General features: G+C 46.3%; 1 protein-coding gene across 10 annotated transcripts in view; it reads left to right on the top strand.

Moving 5' to 3' along the window:
- NEDD4L (NEDD4 like E3 ubiquitin protein ligase) overlaps positions 1 to 17,672 on the top strand; it is a 337,485-nt gene extending 319,813 nt beyond the window's left edge. For all 10 annotated transcript variants that reach the window (XM_046671962.1, XM_046671960.1, XM_046671961.1 and 7 more), the window contains 7 exons: positions 4,265 to 4,338; positions 6,444 to 6,504; positions 8,039 to 8,098; positions 9,577 to 9,684; positions 11,052 to 11,148; positions 11,890 to 11,962; positions 16,366 to 17,672. In XM_046671962.1, coding sequence (XP_046527918.1) covers positions 4,265 to 4,338; positions 6,444 to 6,504; positions 8,039 to 8,098; positions 9,577 to 9,684; positions 11,052 to 11,148; positions 11,890 to 11,962; positions 16,366 to 16,468 — 576 coding nt within the window. In that variant the 3' untranslated portion in view covers positions 16,469 to 17,672. The remainder of the gene's footprint in view (positions 1 to 4,264; positions 4,339 to 6,443; positions 6,505 to 8,038; positions 8,099 to 9,576; positions 9,685 to 11,051; positions 11,149 to 11,889; positions 11,963 to 16,365) is intronic.
- The last annotated feature ends 371 nt before the right edge of the window (positions 17,673 to 18,043 follow it).

Raw genomic sequence — 18,043 nt, 5'->3', positions numbered from 1 at the left:
AGCTCTGGGAAAGGTGGGGGCCCTCACTCCTCGATGACCAGGTCAAAGCGATCGACAGACGGGAACTGCAGGACACAGGAAGGTGGAGAGGCGGTTGACTCAGATGCCTCAGGACTCTCCATATGATCGCTAGAGGCAGGGAGGACGAGGAGGGTCATCCCACAGGGCTTGTGTCGCGCCTGTCCTGTCCACGGGCAGGTGTCTGTCCACAGTGCTCAGCACCCAAGAATGGGGTAAGAAGCATCAGCCCTACTCTGCTGAGTCAGGAATACTCGATATGATCCAGACGTTTCTCAGCAAACTTCTCAGACATTTGCCGTAGGCGTCTTTGGAGGAGCGAGGGGTGTGTGCGAATCCAGAGTTGTCACTTGCCAGGGAAGAGGTTCTAGTGCTGAGAGCACGCATCTCCCAGAGGCTCCTCTGCTCTTTATGGTCTTTATGAAGAAGAGAAGGACGTTCATACTCAGGCCAGTAGACTTAAAGAAATGGAAAGTTTTTTCCACGGGCATTTATTGAGCCCCACCTGTGTGCCACGCACTGTGTTAGTGTTCATGTTGGGTCCTTAAGGAGTTCAGACGCGAGACAGCGATGATGCTGGCCCGGGAAACCGGTGTTAGGATGGGAATGTATATCGTGTTGTGGGAAAATGGATGGGAGGGGCAGGAAGCCACCCAGAGAGGAGGAGGAAGGATTCGCCCCAGGGAGCAGCACATGGGGTCTAGCCCTGGCTCCACTTCTGGGTTCCTGGGTATCCTCTGTCAGAGCGGGCCACCCCCCCGGGCCTCGGCCTCTTCCTCTGTGGTGCTGCTGATGCCGGAGCATAGCCCCATCCCATCTCATCACATCACGAGTGGGAGTGGAGGGTTAGGACTCTCTTTGACTTGCACTCCCGAGTGGACTACCCTGGCCGGGCTGCCAGTCTCCTATGCCTCAGTGGCGCCTGTAGCGCAGTGTAAGCACATTTGATCCTTCCCCTCCTGGGGCAGTGAGGTCTGAAATTAGGAAGTGTGAAGTGTGGGGAAAAACACAAACACAGCAAGGCTGTAGTTAGACGTGTATGGGCAGAGATGGAGGGTGGCCGGAGAAATCTGTGTGCAAGGAGTCGAGTTAATCCATTGTAAGAGTGACCTCGGCTCTCTCCATCCTGCTGAACCTCCCTCTCAGAGAGAAAACGGATCCTCAACAGGGACAGTTGAGTGATTTCCCTGTGCCGAGCCTAACACGGCGCCTGGACCACAGGACGCAGTCTGCAGTCCAGCCCCTGGCAGCCAGTTTAACAAGCGGGATTGGAACATCAGCCGTCACTGCCCACTGAAGTGGTGTCTGAGGGCCCACGCAGGATGGAGGTTCACCACCACCGAAAGCGTGGACTGAGAGGCCCCTAGTCCCCAGGGGCTTGGGGAGTGGACCTGAAAACCACTCTTCTCTGCCTGTCCTTGAGCCCATTGAGCCGTCTGTCACTGCCTCCCAGAGAAACCCTCAGTCACAATCAATGATAGAACTGGTAAGACAGATGCCCACAGACTGACTGCCTGCTTGACCTCCTTACTTAGCGTGACTAGTATGGTCCCTTTTTTTTCTGTCAAAAACAATTTTAGGGGCTGGCCCGGTGGCACAGCGGTTAAATTCACACATTCCACTTCAGCGGCCCAGGGTTTGCCGGTTCGGATCCCAAGTGAGGACATGGCACCGCTTGACAAGCCATGCTGTGGTAGGCGTCCCACATAGAAAGTAGGGGAAGGTGGGCATGGATGTTAGCTCAGGGCCAGCCTTCCTCAGCAAAAAGAGGAGGATTGGCAGCAGATGTTAGCTTAGGGCTAATCTTTGTCAAAAAAAAAAAAACCAATTTTATTAATTTGCCTGATTACAAAATACTAATCTTTGTAATAAAAATAAAACCAGTACAATAAAAATATATAAAAATCACCCATAGTTCCTACCACCTAGAGAAGAAAAATCACCATTAAAATTTTGATTTAACAGAAGCATAGAAGATTTTTTTTTTTTACAGAAATGGAGTTGTACAACGCGTACAATGGAAATGTACAATGTAATATATCCTAGATACCTTCCCGTGTCAGGGAATATCGATGTATGCCATTGTAACGGCTACACTGAATTCCATTTCATAGACCGTACGTTTTTTAACTGTGCTCTGTTGCTTGGCATCTAGGCTATTTCAGGAGTTCACTGTCTAAACAGTACAGTGATTGTTATCCTAGAATAAACATTTTGTACACTTGACCAGTTTTTTTCCCTTGGTATAAATTCTTTAAAAAAAATCTTATGGAAAGGAAAATGAGTATTAAGATTTTGATTCCTGTTGCCAAGTTAGCATCCAGAAAGGTTGAACCCACTTGACTCCCCCCAGCAGGGTGGGTGAGAATGGTTCCTCTGCCCTGAGTCATGCTGGCTGAGTTTACTCATTTTCGTCACCAGGTGCTGCTTCTGGAGGCATGAGAGGTGTTTTTCTCCCTCCCCTCCCCACCCTGACTCATCTGTGGTTGGCCCTCTCATTCGGTAGCTCTCTGGAAGTTGCAACTCCCAGAAAATATTCTTAATATAGCTGTACCTTTACTGAGGGCATCTCGGTACCAAGAACTGGGCTTGGGTTTATTAACCTTTCATTTGGTGTGGATCTGATAGGAAAACTCCATTACCGAAGGGAACAGCAAGACAATCTTTGAGGAAGAATATATGGGGAAAAAAAGAAAAACCATCATGGGTTCATTAAATACTACGAAAGCATAAATGAATCCGGCCCACAGTGCTCCAAATAACTCGCCATGAACTGAAAATGTTTTACTATAAGAAACATCCCCATCCATCCCACTCCCTAAGCGAAACTATTTAACATCCTCAAGAATGGCCATGGCCTGTACAGGACAGGAGCAGATGACCACAGGGGAAAACTGGAAGAGCTGGAAAGACAGCAATGGAAAGGGGAACGCAGACATAAGGAAAGATTTGAAGAAAACTGAAGATACGGTAACAATGAAAACCCCTATTGGGGACAGTAAAGAGTTGAATTGACACTGTAGGAAATGGAGTTCGATTACGTGGTGGAAAAACTGGATCCCTTCCCGAATAAAGAAGAAAATGTCTAGGGACCAGAGAGATGATCAGTGTGTTTTGCTTGAGAACGTCGCCTCCACGTGAATGGGAACAGTAATCAAGGGCATGATCAGAGAGAACATTTACAGATCACCCAGATGTAGGTGTTCAGGTCAGAGGGGCTCAGGCTGTTCTGGGTGCGTGGCAGGGCTGGTGGAGGATCACTCACGTGGACCTCTGCCAAGCCAAGAGATTTCATTACAGATTTGAGTCTGTAACCCTCTTGATGGATGTAACCTGGAAACTTAGTCTGGAAAACCCTCTCCCTCAGGCTTGGCTTACTCTCAAATATAGCCAAGTATGCGCAGAAAAAAAGATTGAAAGGAATCCTACCAAAATATTGAGTGGCTATCTTCAAATAGGGGAGTTGTGAGTGGTATTTTTTTCCTTTTTTTTTTTTTTTTCCAAAATCTCTATGAGAATAAGTGTTTTATTTCTAAGACCATCGGCGTCTCCCTCCCTTTCCTTCCGCTAGTCATTGCTTTGTACGCTCTGATGTTAAGCCAGGGCTGGCGCAGAGCTTTGTGGAGGAGGCCAGGCCTTGATCTCGGGCGCTTTGCTCTTTACGGTTCTGGGTGGGAGGGGGCTGTGGGCGACGAGCCGGTGGTGGATGCACAGGAAAGGCTGGGCTTCTCGGGACGGCAGGTGAACCCTCCCTGCAGCCTCGCTTCTTATGCTGCTTTCTTTTTTTTAAGTCCCTGGGTTTTGTCTCTGGAAGAAATTCCACACATCTTTTTTTTTTATGCCTATAAAATCTAATTTTCAAGAACAAAATATTAAAATTTGGATCTCTATAGTCTTGATGGAGGTACCCTGCCTTTTCTGTTAAATATAATTAATTTCTTGGTAAATGAATTAGTTGGCAGATGAAAAAATGTTGTTCTTCTCTGTTGTTCCTAATGTATGAAGAATAGTTAAAACTCATAAATAACCATAAAATAATTTGCCTTTAATGATAACATCTTTAAATGTGTAGGATCTTAATAATTTAAAGGCCTCCTTAGACCTTCTCTTGTACACTGAGCCCTATTGCTGGGAAATAATTCTGAATAAATTTTGCTTATCTTCCTTTTATGGTAAGACATTATTACTCAGTAATCATATGCAAAATAACTTCACAATGGTGATTGTTTTATCTTTGTAATTACAGACATATCAAGTGGACCTGAAGCCCAATGGGTCAGAAATAATGGTAACAAATGAAAACAAAAGGGAGTATATCGAGTACGTATACACATGTTTACAACTGTTTCTTTTGTTAAATCGAACAGCATATTTGGTTGAAGTTCCTTATCAAAACAGCTCTTGTATATAATGGATGTACTTTCAACCATGTGAGTTCCTTTGGCTAATAGAAAGTTGAAATATGGGATGGAAAGTTTGACTTGTTTCATGACATCAGTGAGGTTCTATATAAAGGAACAGCGAAAGGAGAAAAAAGTGTGCATTACTGAGTAATCTGCAAATACTCTTAGAGTATGTGGGTATCTGGTCTAAAATTGAGAATTGCAGCAATGGAACACAGTGTCTCTCTCTCTTGAGTTCGTTTCCATAGTGAAAATGTAAGAAACAGTTTAAATGGATAGGAAGATTCAGCACATGCAAACATAATAAATTATTTCTGATATTTGTAATTTTCTTAACCCAATCTCAGCCTCAGTTGGTGGAACAAAATATTTAGTCCTTTGGAAGTCCATCTGTTAAGTAATCCTAGGGCATTTATACTAGGCAGAAGGTCTTTCTCTCTTGATCACATTACATTTTTCTCTTTAGAGTGTGTGTGTGTGTGTATATATATATATATGTATATATATATATGAATCAAAGACACAGTTCTGGGCTCTTCCAAGGACTGCCAGGTTGCCCTCGCCAGCCCTGGCCCAGGAATGAGGTCAGTGCAGCAGTGTTTGGTTCCTGGGTCCTGGTTTTCTGCTCATCTTGCGGATGACAGCAGTGGCCTGAGCTCCATGTTTACATTTAACGCCCCATTTCAACGAGCTGAGTTCCCTCCTCTCTTTGGAGACTTGGCCAAGGGTCTTGACATCTTTTAGTGTGATCTGCAAAGAAAACCTACTGGCCTTTTTAATTAGGAAGAAATGGAGAATGTTGGAGCCTCTACTTAAAGCCCCTGACAAAGCATGGACTATTGCATAGCAGACTTCTCCTCTAAAAGCTGCTACACTTAATAGAAAACAAAAGTAAGATGCCATAGTTCTTACCTGTCCATGTTAATCGGCACACTCGTTCTGAACTCTGACAGTCTCAACAAGCAAGACAACACCCTGGCACACACCATCGTCTTCATTCGGAAAGTGCAGACTTTGAATAGATTTTACAAACAGTGCACCCCAGGGTGACTAGAGTCAGAAGTCTGAGGGTTTGGACATCGTGATACGTGTTGCACATCATTCTTAGCAGTTAATTCTTTTAGGTTTCATATTTGGTGGAAAGTGGGGTCAGGCACAGTTTCAGCTAGCTTCGCTGAGAAAAGGGTGATTGACATCCCAGCTGCTCCCTGGCACACGTGTTCCCCGGGTACAAGAAGGAGGCTACTGACTACAGTACAGCACAATAAAGCCTGACACGGCCGGGCAGCGGCTGTGTGGGGCGGCTCGTCCCCAAGGGCCGTTGCCATGGTTGCCACCTCGTGGGTGAGAGCCCTTTATGACAAGATCCTTGTGCTGTTTCACGGCAAAACGCCTCAGACGGAATCCAAAGTGGATTTGCCCAGCAATAAATTCTGCTATACACTAAACATTGTCACAGGGAAACTAGTTCCTGTGGATTTCTTTTACTTAAAGAAGTCTTACCATTAATCCTCCAAAGTTGGGTATTAAAGTAAATCATTTTGCTGATAAATTATATGTCATTGTTGAAAATCGATATGTTGGATGCTAGAAGGAAATTTGACAAAATATATTCTTCTGGGTACTCCCTTCAAAAATATGTCTACATATGTATACATGTATATAAGTTCATGTGTGTGCACATGTTATGCACATAGACATATGTGTTCATATTGTATGACCTTTTCCGTTTTTTCTATGCAGTCATATTTATAAAGCAACTTTAATAAACTAAGGCTTGATCTGGGGGAAAAGAAGAAATCAACTGAAATCCTCAGTGAGGTTTTAGGATTTTCACATAGATTCTGGCTACTCTTGAAAGAACGAATGGATAGCGTGTGCCCCGCGGCCCCAGCCTCTCCTCTTCCTTTGCCAGTGCGAGGTTTCTCTCCTTTCCCCTGCTGAGCGGGAAGTCCTCGCGGCTGTGAAGGAACGAGGGCTGGTGATGAAAGTGGCTAAATGCTGTTGCATCTTCTCCCGCAGCTTGGTCATCCAGTGGAGGTTTGTGAACAGGGTCCAGAAGCAAATGAATGCCTTCTTGGAGGTAAGCTGTGCTCCCTGAGATGCTCTGCCTGCATCCTTAGTCGGAGGAGGGCAAGTGATCACACACCGAGAGATGGCATGGGCGTGGGGACAGGGCAGCACAGCTCACACCGCTGACCAGTGTCCAAGACAGGAGTGTCCGCCGCCGCATTGCCACCCTCCTGTTCTTTGTTTTATTTTGTCCAGTGTTCTCTTACTTTGCTTCTTATGTTTTGATTTGCCATGACTGTAAGAGAACTTGGGACAGACTTGATCCGGAGGGGCGGGTTCCCCCGCAGAGGCTGGACCCGCTGTCTTGCACTGCCCGGCGGTACCCAAGGGGAGGCTGGGAGGCGCATCTCTGCCTTTTGCTGCAGTGACAGGTTCTAGGAAGTGTGAGGACTGGGGGTGAACAGTATAAAAGGCCGTTCCAGTCATGCCGTCCCTCCCTAGTAACGGTGCCTTCCCCTTCTGTCCTGCCCTTCCCTCTGGCTCTGAGTAGTTCCTCACAGACTTCTCTCCTGTGCACGTGCAGGTAAAACACACCTGCTTAAGCTGGGTTTTTATGCTATACCAAGCCACCTTGTGCCAACTTTCACCCTCTTAAAGGGTGGAGCAGGTGCTTCTCAGATCCAAGTATTTAATGTCAGTGGTGCTCCCAGGTTCCCCATGAGAGTCCCCTAACAGAAGGTGAGGGGATTCATCATTTTAATAAATGGTTCACTTTGACCAAAACTGAAATTCCTTTTTAAATCTTGATAATGTCTATTAGTTACTTGAAAGAGAACACAGGAACCCCAGCCCCAAGTGCACATTATAAATTTCCACTGAACTGATGCAGAGTTCCTATTGGGCAATGCTCTCGTAGCTTACCCCAGCTTGTCACTCCACGTGGTGTGTAAGCCCTCGCCCAAACAGAACACTCAAAACAATTCAGGGACTCGGGGCAGAAAGTAAGTTAGGACACACTTGAGAACAGCAAGCTTCGTACTTTATTTACTTAAGAAACCCAGGAAGCAGATCTGGGCCCCGCCCCAGACGAGCACACTTTCAGAGACCCAGCCACATGCCAGGCCCAGTGGCAGAGTCTCATCCTAGATGACTCCACTAGGTGATGGTAACCTGGGAACTAGAGCAGGGTGCCTCCCAGTCTCTCCTCTGCTGGATCACACTGCCTCCTTTGTGTTTCATCTATGTGCCTTCTTTTTAAATGCATCCTCTCGCACGTCTGTGGCCTGTACGTTTTAGGACACACTGACTCACAGTAGTGTGTCATAAATGGCTTTTGGAATCTGCCTGCCCACAGTAACCCGTGTTTTCTTAGGGTTTCAAAAATTACTCAGGTACCTGCACCTTCTAGATTCTACTGTTTTTCAGAATCTTTATATTATGACTATGCTGTTTTTATTGGAACTACAATTACCGGATACTGTCACTGATATATAAATCATCAGTAAAGAACTTATTTTTCCTGGATAACGAAAAAAAATTTGTTTCTCCTGTAAAATGTGCCTCTTACAAGGAAAAAAGTGTTTAGGGTTTTTTTTTTCTTTCAGGGATTCACAGAACTGCTTCCTATTGATTTGATTAAAATTTTTGATGAAAATGAGCTAGAGGTTAGTATTGCAAACATCTTGTGTAAAATAGATTTTTTCAAAGAGTCTCTCATTACTTCACAAATGATATTTTAGTATTTTCTGATCCTTAATGTCCAAGGGAGTAAGCTTAACTGAATTCTACTACCTATCTCTGAAGGGGCTCATATGTCAGTCTGGGAATGGGGAATAGCAAAGTGGTCACCTTCAATTCCTTGTCCAGGAGGGGCGGTGCTGGGACCCCGCAGACGAGTAGGGGTCCCCTGGGCTGAGGAGGGTTCACGGTCTGCACACCAGGGGAGGAAAACTCCTGCTCCCAGTAGAGCCAGGACTGTGGTGGCCAGTGGGGTGACAGCACCCTGATCACAGGGTGGGGCTGGCTGAGTGTCCTGCACCTGCTCTCCACGCCCCCCGTGACAGCGGACGAGGACTTGGCCAGGGGATGAGTTAAGGGTCTCCAGGGGACGGTGGAACAGTTGTCCCAGTGAACTGGATGTGGCCAAGCAGGAGCTAGTTTAAGATTAGATTATTTCAGCTTTGTGTTGACATAGGGGAGAACTAGCAGTTTAAAAAGCAGAGGAATCTCTCCCTCTTTCTTGTGTTGAGAGAAGCAGCAGGAGGAACGCTGCGTCTTTTGAGAAGCTGTTGCTGGGACTCAGTTATCCGTTTGTCCAAGTCACATCCAGTGAAGCATTTCCCATAGACTGGCTTTCTCTTCTTTTATCCTAAAATGGAAAATTCAAGGTAGATGATAGCATAGAAAACATATAGTGGAAGCCTTGCCTTTGACAGGTGGGCAACTGAGGAAGGGAGAAGTTAGTGGCCTCACAGGTTTATCCGACGAGGCTTTGGCACCGTTAGGCCTGGGAGTCCAGTTTTCAGGCTTCCGGTTTAGTTTTCCCTCCATTTTACTCTGCTACCTCTGCCAGAATATCATTCCTTTGTCCATAGGAAACCTTCCCTGTTGGAGGATTAGGTAATAAGAAAAGTAGACCTAAGACTAACTGGTAAGTGAGAGAGCCAGTTATTTCGTCAGTGCAGGTCTGCATCCACAGGCCTGTGGACAGATGGGGTGATTTGCCCTTGCCTGGGTTGATGGATCTGGGGGAGATGAGTTCTTGCTGCCATAACGCACGAATTCTCTTGTGGGTGGGAAGGTATTTTCAAATATTGAGACAAATGACCTCCCAGAAGGGGAATCGGCCAGGGCAACGAGCAGATGTAAGTGGAGTGTAGAAGCTCTGTGAGCACTGTGCTCGGGTTAGAGAGCTCGAGAGGATGATTGCTGTGGAGTTGTAATTTCCAGTATGAAGTGTTGTGGCCTGTACAGGTGTCAGAATCAGCTTCCCCTCGTGATCTGCACTGTCTCTGTGATTGGTGTGCGGTGGCAGGTAAAATGTGGAACACACACTCCCCTTCATGTGTTTGCTCGTGACAAGGTGCTGGCATTGAGAGAAGGCCATCGTGCCCTGTTTACATCTGGTTCATCTCCTTCCTAGTTGCTGATGTGTGGCCTTGGCGATGTGGACGTCAATGACTGGAGACAGCATTCTATTTACAAGAACGGCTACTGCCCAAACCACCCTGTGATTCAATGGTTCTGGAAGGTAAGGCCAGGGCTCCCGGGGCTCAGTCCCTGTTTCCTCCACCCAGGCCAGGCCCGAGGGCTCTGTCCTGCCCGTCCTGTGTCCTGCTTTAGGCTGGCTGCGGCAGGTTGGGGCTCTGTTCGTACTTGGGCTGCTGGGGGAGAGAAGAGGCAAACTGAGCTAGAAGCAGCCCTTCCTGCTGTTTTCTGTAACTCAACTGGGCAACTGCCCTTGACTAAGGCTTCCCCTTTCCCCAGCACGCTGCCCTTCCTTGACCACCTGATGACAGTGGCTTTTGTTCGAGGAACCCCTTCCGTAGGATGATTCTGAAAAGGAGGCAGTTGGAATCAAGAGTTGGAACTAGTCCTCCAAAGTGTTAGTAAGAGCGGCAGGCTTTTCAGGGCGAAATCATGCTTTGGGGCTGACTTTTCCAAGCTGCCATTTTTGGTTAAAAAATCATTTTCCCAATTTTTTTTTTTTGTTAATTCCAATAAACATTTTCATCTCTGTATCTTTCAGTCAAAGATAGATGCAAATAACATTTGATTCAGTATCCTAGAGCCAATGTTTATTTTCTGTTTAGCTTAGGAGAGAAAAGTGAAATATGATTGAGTGGGTCCAAGGGAGCAGTGGCAAACTGGCTATGAAAGAACAATTACAGGAAAAAAAGCTGATTGTTTACTTACAGAAATAAGAACTCATATACATTTTTTAAATTTCTAAATGTCCATTATTAATAATATTCCAAGTGTCAGCGGAAGTATAGAGAGAGAGAAAGAAAAAAACAGAATCATCGAATCCTGGTCCAAGTCTCACCCAGCTTTGATTTTGGATTTCTTTTTTTTTTTTTTTTTATACAATAGGTCAAGTAACACTCCCAGTAAAGCCAACTCAGTATTTGTAAGAATTCAGATATGTAAGATACACAGATTATTTTAGAGGCCTATCCTTAGTTCTAGTTTTTCTTTCTATTTATGAAATGTTGTCTTTAGAGAACTTGTCTGCAATTGGAAATCCCACCTCATTTCCCCGGGCCCCTGGTCTTGACATTTCTCCAGCACTGTATGTTTATAATGGGCTTGGGGCCGGCAGCCTCGCACACAGAAACACGAGCTTTGTGCCAGTGAACGTTTTGCTTTTTATATCATTTATTTTGATCTATTGGCAGAAGAAGAAAGAGACATTGACATCTCTTGCTCTCTAAGATGAGAGAGGCCAATATTGGGGTGGCCGTAAAAAAAATAAAGAAGACGACTCAAGCTTTCAGAGTCAACTGTCTAGGTCTTACATTGCAATATAAATAAGATTAAGTTTTTCCCGTCTGCGTTACAGCAGCGTGTGCTGCCTGTCACGTGGGGGGCATGATGACCTTCTGCCTCTGTTCATAGGCTGTGCTGCTGATGGACGCTGAGAAGCGCATCCGGTTACTGCAGTTTGTCACTGGGACGTCGCGAGTACCGATGAATGGATTTGCCGAACTTTATGGTGAGCAGGACACCCTTAGATTCAGTTCTCCTGGGAGCTTCTAGCCAGGCGTCAGCTGTGTCCCGAGAAGGCTGCCTACCAGGCCTCTGCACGAGGGCACTGTACAGAGCCCCGTGGGCGTCCCTCGTGTAGAGAAAGGGGATGTGCGGCTACCCAGGCTGTGCGTGGACTCACCTTTACGAGGGACATGGGGGGATGTTTTTGTACAGAGAGCCATAAGGTTGGTCTTCTCTTTTTTCTCTGTTTTGTTTTGTTTTTTTGGTATGTGTCTAAAAACTAGATTTTGCAGAATCACCTGTATGGTTATAAACTGAACATTTAAATGACTGTTCATCTGCAGGAGGCACAATTACGCAGTGCTTGCTGTAGATTAAAGACATCACTCTTTCTGCTCTGTATATGAAGGGTCGCGTTTCTTTTTTCTTTGCCCAAAAGTAGTTTTAAATTTCAACTTCCAGGGTTCAGCTGAAAGGCTAGGGCTGTCTGCACTTCCGTACGTCGTTGTATGTTAAACCTGGCACGATTCCACACAGAAGGTGATGCCGGGTCTGCTGCGAGATTGTGTGGGCCTCTTGTTTCCCCCAACGTGAAATCTTAAATGTCACGTAGCACTTGAAGAGGGTGTCTCAGGGCTCAGCTCGAGGTGTGCCCTGCCCACCTCCTTCCCTTTTCTTAAGTCACACCTTAGCTTTGGTCTCCCGCCCTGAGAACTCGCAGCGTTAATTTTTCTTTTTTGTCCAGGTTCCAATGGTCCTCAGCTGTTTACAATAGAGCAATGGGGGAGTCCTGAGAAACTGCCCAGAGCTCACACGTGGTAAGTGACAAACACACACTGTTGTCAGCAAACAGTGTTTTAAATGCTTAGCTGTCTATGGTGCTGGGCTAGAGGCTGTGGAATCAATCCTACGTTGCTGCCCATAGGTAGGCTAGAGTGCGGATGTCAGTGATGCCGGAGAAGACGTATAAATTGTACAGGAATGCTGATGAAGCCTTAACCAAGATTTGAATGGACCCAGTATGCTGGGCACTAAAGGGTTAAACCCTCCATGCTCTCGGGAATTCCTCCTGCAAACCCCATCCTTCCCTAATATTCTAGGAAGCAGAGCTTTCACTATTTATTCACCATGTGTGGATATGACAACTTCCAAACTCTAAACAGATTGGGTTTTTACTCCAACCTTAAATTAGTTATTTAGAACTTGGGATAAAATTCCCTGTAGAAACATTGTTTTTAAAAGGCCTTCTGTGGCTGTCAGTAACCCATAAGTCTCTGGAATTTAGTAACAATGTGATTGTGGCTGGAGGAGTGTAAGAGGACCGTTGAAGGACCACTGCCTGGCCTGCGGAGACAGGGGTGGGTGTGGCAGGGCGACAAGGAGGGGGCTCGGCTTCTCTGAAGAGTTTCTTAGCAGCTCCTGGAGCTCTTGCTCATCCAAGCTCCCACAGCCCTCAAGTTGGTTTCCCCCGTAGGGTTTTATTTCTTGCTCTTAGGAATAGTGAGCCGCACAGCCCTCCGTCCTCACGAGCAGCAAGGGCTGCTAAAACCCACTTTGGCCACCCTGCTCTGCCCAGTGCAACTGAGCAGTCCTTGCAGGAAATGCCTCGCTGACCGCAGAGCCCCAGCTGGGAGAGAATTCTCGTGGAGCAGATTTGTGAGAAATGGCTGTGAGAGGGTTTTTTGCTTCTGTTTGATTCCCTCACCTCACTGGAAAGAAAGTCTTTTCCCATTTTACCATTCATATAACTCTGAAGGGAATGAATATGGTCCTTACCTGTCGGAGCCCTGGAAGCAAGCTGACTCCAGCTAAAATTGGCGACTCTCCAGAGCAGTCACTGTCTGTGATTCTCCGCCTTTATTCGAGGAGAGAATGTTTTTGGTAATTCGGAGCTTTTATTCCAACAGGCTCAGAGTCAGCTGTGGTTTCCTGGGTTGTGATAGCCAGCGTGGAGCTGGGCCCCAGGGCTGCTGATTCATAGGCTAATGATGACAAATAGGAGTTAGAGCTAAGTTATCGGGCACAACCGTCTCATGTGGGTCAGCCCTTACGGTGACCTCGTCCTTCCCACGGGCTCTTAGGAAGCTTGCCCGTGATCACCCAGGCCAGATTTCCAAATCAGGATTTGAACTCAGGTCTGCCAGGATTGGAATCTGCCCCCTAACCTCTACACTGGATCTACCACCTCTGATGATCCAGGCCGCTTTCTTTTTAGACTCTTCAAAGAGAAGCAGGTAATGGGGTGTTCAGCCATGTCCCTCTGTGACCCTGTGGACAGATACTTACTGTTGAACTTTTCTTCTGTTTCGGAGTTCACATGCTTCAGCCACAACTAAAATAGGAAGCTGCCCAGATAAGGCCTCCAAATTCAGTGGTTCTCAACCCTGGCTGCCCATCGGAACCACCTAGAGAGTTTAAAAAAAAAAAAAAACTACTGATGCCAAAGTCTTGCCCCTAGAGATTTGGACCTGGTTGGTCTGGTGTGTGGCATGGGCAGTGGGATTTTCGGAGCTCCCCAGGAGGTTCTGGCAGACAGCTTAGGTTATAACTACTTTTCCCCAAGAAGGACAACGGTCGCCTACCGGAGGAAAGCAACCCAGCTGGCTCTTACCTAAGCCTCTTTCCTTCTCTGTGTGTCATAGAAATAAAGCAACCAAAGGGTTTCCTAAGGATGCTCTTCCAGACTAGCTGCGCCTGCCGAGGAGGAGTGCTGGCTGCCAGCAGCACTGGCCCGGAGGGCTGGGGCTCCCTCTGTTGTCTCTGCTGCCCGTCTTTCCTCCCTCCCGGCCCCGATTGCACTGCAATGTAGGAAATGGGAACCTTGCTGGCTGCCTCACAGCAACTGCTCTGCAATCACATTTAGCTATATATATGTCTAATTTCTTCTATGTTTTATAAAAATGTAAAATACACAATTAAGCTTTGTAATAAAAACCTGATTTACCAGGGAAGCAAGACTTGGTAAATCTGGTTCTTTCTGAAGGATATTTTTCATAAACCTCTCAGGTGTAATTATTTGAGTGTCTGATATTTAAAGGGCTTCATTTCATTGTTGTCTCAAAGGCCACTGCCTGGATATTTAAAATTATACTTTGCTAAGAGTCTCAGACCTGCCTGCTGTTTCAGGTACACTCTGAAAATAATCTCAGTCGGCCCACGCATCTTCCACGTGAGGAAGCTGAAGCCCCCTGAGGATAATGAGGTCACACAGCCAGTTAGTGGCGGCCAGAGCCTGACCCCTGACCCCCAAACCCTGTCCCCCACCCTCAGAAGTAAAGGTAACCAACGTGATTAAGCACTTAGCGTGGTCAGGCACCATCCGAAGCACTCGGTGTGCATTTACTCATATAATTGGCACAACAGTTGTAAGAAGTGGGTCACATCAAAGGAAAGATGCTCTCAGATCCTTGGGCACACGTCTCCAGACCCCACGGGACCGCAGGCCCTGGACTGTGGGATAAAGCCTCCTGCTGTGAAAGGCTCTTCTAAGTGCAGGCTGAAAAAGTGGAGTTCCGTCCTTATCACTGGGAAAATAAGAATTGAGGTCATTATCATTAATAATCGACATCAAAGGGAGAACAAAAAGTTGAAGATGACTTTTAGACTTCTTTTAGGCTTCCTGGGTTTCTGAGAACTCCAGTTTGAGAAGCACAGTGGTACTCTCTGTTATGTGTTTTATGTTTAGTGACTTAAAAAATCTGAGAGCTCAGTGTGTCTTATTAAACAGGGTAGACTTGTTAAAGGGCCCGCCACGGACATGTGTCTGTGTCGTCCTGCTGCTGATAATCGTTAGCTTTTAGAACACAGGAAGTTGTTCTGCTCCTACTTGGAACCATAGGGCAAGGCCCTGAGGGGGAGGTTTTAAATGCCGACATAGCACAAGCAATGGTTAGAGCCGGGCTTTGGAGCCAGCCTAGGTCTGAATCCTGGCTCTGCTGCTTACTCTGCGACCTTGGGCAAGTTACCTAACCTCTCTGTGCCTCGAATTCCTCCTCTAAAGTAGAGATGAAGCGTTACCTACCATACAGGGTGATTGCTGGGATTGACGGAGGTAATGGCTGAAAAGTACTTCACAATGCTGACTGGCTCCATGGACGTCAGCTCTTTAAATCGTCCTTAGCTGTGGCAAGGGTGGATAGCCATGTTCATGACAGGTACACGCAGCACTCCACCCCACATGCATTCATTCTGTGACAGGGGCTCAAACTCCTCGCACCCACTGAGGGCGCTCAGTGAACGGCGAGTGAATGATAACCATTGTCACCATCTTTGGGCGCGTGCTGAGTTCTAGGCACACACTACACCTGTTCTCATTAGATCTTCCCAGCACCCTGGAAGCAGTGTCCCCATTTCACAGAAGAGCAGACAGATTCAGAGAGTGAAGTATCTTACCCAAGGTCACACAGCTGGCAAGTGGCAGAGCCAGAATTTGAACTTGGTCTCATAGACAAGTAGGCTCCGTTGCTCACGAAGGCCGTCATTTGTCTGAGGGCCTCTCTGTGACCAGGGTGATAACACTCCAGCCAAAGCCTCCAGGTTTTTAGTGCCTTTTCATAAATGCAGCTTTTCCCTCCAAATGTCGATTACTTGCCTGACTTTGGTTAGGGGAGGGAGCTTAGCATTGGGGTTCTGGAGCCACAGGCAGCCCGGGGTGCGGTCATGAGTGTGCCGTGCTCCCAGGGTGAGCTCGGGCACATGGTCCCTCTCAGTGCTCCACTCGCATCTCCAGGACGGAGAAGACATCCCCTGGCTCACAGGCCTGTGGTGAAAACAAGGTGAGTTATTACCTGGGAAAGCTCCGGCTCAGAGCCTGCCGTAGAATAAGTGAGGGCCTTAGGAGCAGCACAGCCTCGCCTCCTCCATAGCTCCTCGTGCCTGAGGTCTGGGTGTTTCCAGGGTTTTGAAATCTTGGAATGTGTGTCAGTTACTTGCCTTTCGTGTCTCCTTCCCCAGCAGCATTTTTCCAGGATCCACCTCTGGCTGTAATAGGTTTTATGGACTGTTAGAAATTCTTTCCTCTCCTCTGTAGGTTATATGGCCTGTTTGGTGTAGACAGGCTCATGGTGGGAATTTCTTGTATGATAATCCAAATAGGTGGTTCAGACTTTTACATCCTCTTGCTCAAACACCAAATGCCCCCTTAGCCAAATCTAGGAAATGCTGTCGTAACTAACGGGTCATACTGATGGCGTTTTACCCAAACTTTGTGTTACTTTTGCAGCTTTAATCGCCTTGACTTACCTCCATATGAAACCTTTGAAGATTTACGAGAGAAGCTTCTCATGGCCGTGGAGAATGCTCAAGGATTCGAGGGGGTGGATTAAGCGCCCCCGGCCTCCGGTGGTTGTTCATCGAGCAAGTCCCGCTTGCACGTTTGCATTTGCCTGACAGACTTTGCAGAGACAGTGGCAGAAGAGCGGTTGCACAGGCGGCTCCTGGAGCAGAGCCTCCACCCGTGACTTGCCCAGGTTCACACGTGGAACCCAGTCCTGGGTCACGTGCCTGCGTTTTCCACCGCAAATTATCAACTGGTTGATGTGTACACTAATTACATTTCAGGAGGACTTCTTCTATTTATGTTGTGCCTCTGTAGGCAAAGCCCTTAATAAATATTTTACATACTTTATAATGACAATGAATGGAATTAATCACTCTACAGGTATAGTATTACAACTCATGTTTACTTTTTAAAATGATTTAGACCGATTTTCAGATTTTATTTCATTACGATTAAAGATGTCTCATGTACTTGGAAAAGTGAGCATATTTTTTTTGTATTTGAATTTCATACCAGGTTTAATGTCAGTGACGTTTTTATTTTTGAAGTACTTTGACACCCTGCCCTCAACTTTATTAGAATTGGAAGACCGATTTTTGTCCAAAAACCTTCTACAGACAAGTACTTTGAGAGTATTTAAAACATAACATTAGGCGTAATGATCATTTTTTTCCATACTCAGAGTGAAAACAAACTGGATGTTACATTTTTTTGTACAAATTTAGCATAATAGCTGCAGGCTGAGAGAATTGTAACATAGCATGACAAATTTTGTGTTGACTTGGAGGAATCCCGCCATTATTCCTTAGCCGTGATTACGTGTGCTAGAACACATTTGAGACAGGGTTGACTGTCATTTCTCGTCAGAGAAATACTTAGCCCTTCCTGATGCTGTACAGTCCTTCTTTTCTTCTATTTTCCTCTTCGCTGTTCGTAGTAGAGACGTTTGAATGAAACTTGGCACGGCTTGATTTGAAACTGTGGAAACCAGATCTGTTTAGTCTCTTCTTCGTACGCGTTTGCTAATGGTAGCTAAATAACCAATTTTTGTTCTAACTGCACCAATTCTGAAGGCACTTTATGTACTACATGGAGGTCATATCTGGTTTTGTTTATGTTTTGTTTTTTTATCATAGACATTAAATGTGATGATGATTTCTTCTTCCTGCACACATCTTTCCGGTGCAATATCTATCAATTGTGAATCTGGCTGCTGGTGTATAAAATCTGGATGTAAAGCTGAGCCTACAGACCTGTCCTCACCAATTGTTCTGTGATTTCTACTCAACTACAAAGATTAATTTAATATACACTTAACCTAACTGGGTTTTGTTACCTATGACATGTTGCATGCTTCGATACTGTGTACTGCCTGAGTTGTGTCTGTTGTGTGCTAGATTACAGAGGGAAGATGCTCTGCCACTGCGGTCAGGCTGTTACTCTGGTAGTGGCGGGGGATGGAGAGTATCTGTGCAGTTCGATTCTTTCCCTCTTGTGAGTCTCCGTTGCAGAGTTCTGTCGTGTTTTGAGAGAGCACCTGAGGCAGCATGGGAGTTCAGCCCCCGCTGCCCTTTCTAACGTGTCGTCCTAGACCGTGTTGTGGCCGGCCAGGACTCTCGAG

This window comes from Equus quagga, chromosome 9 (assembly GCF_021613505.1).
Source record: "Equus quagga isolate Etosha38 chromosome 9, UCLA_HA_Equagga_1.0, whole genome shotgun sequence".
In the NCBI taxonomy this organism is placed as follows: Eukaryota; Metazoa; Chordata; class Mammalia; order Perissodactyla; family Equidae; genus Equus; species Equus quagga.
The sequence above is the reverse complement of the archived record's forward strand: the minus strand, read 5'-3'. Positions and strand labels throughout refer to the sequence as shown.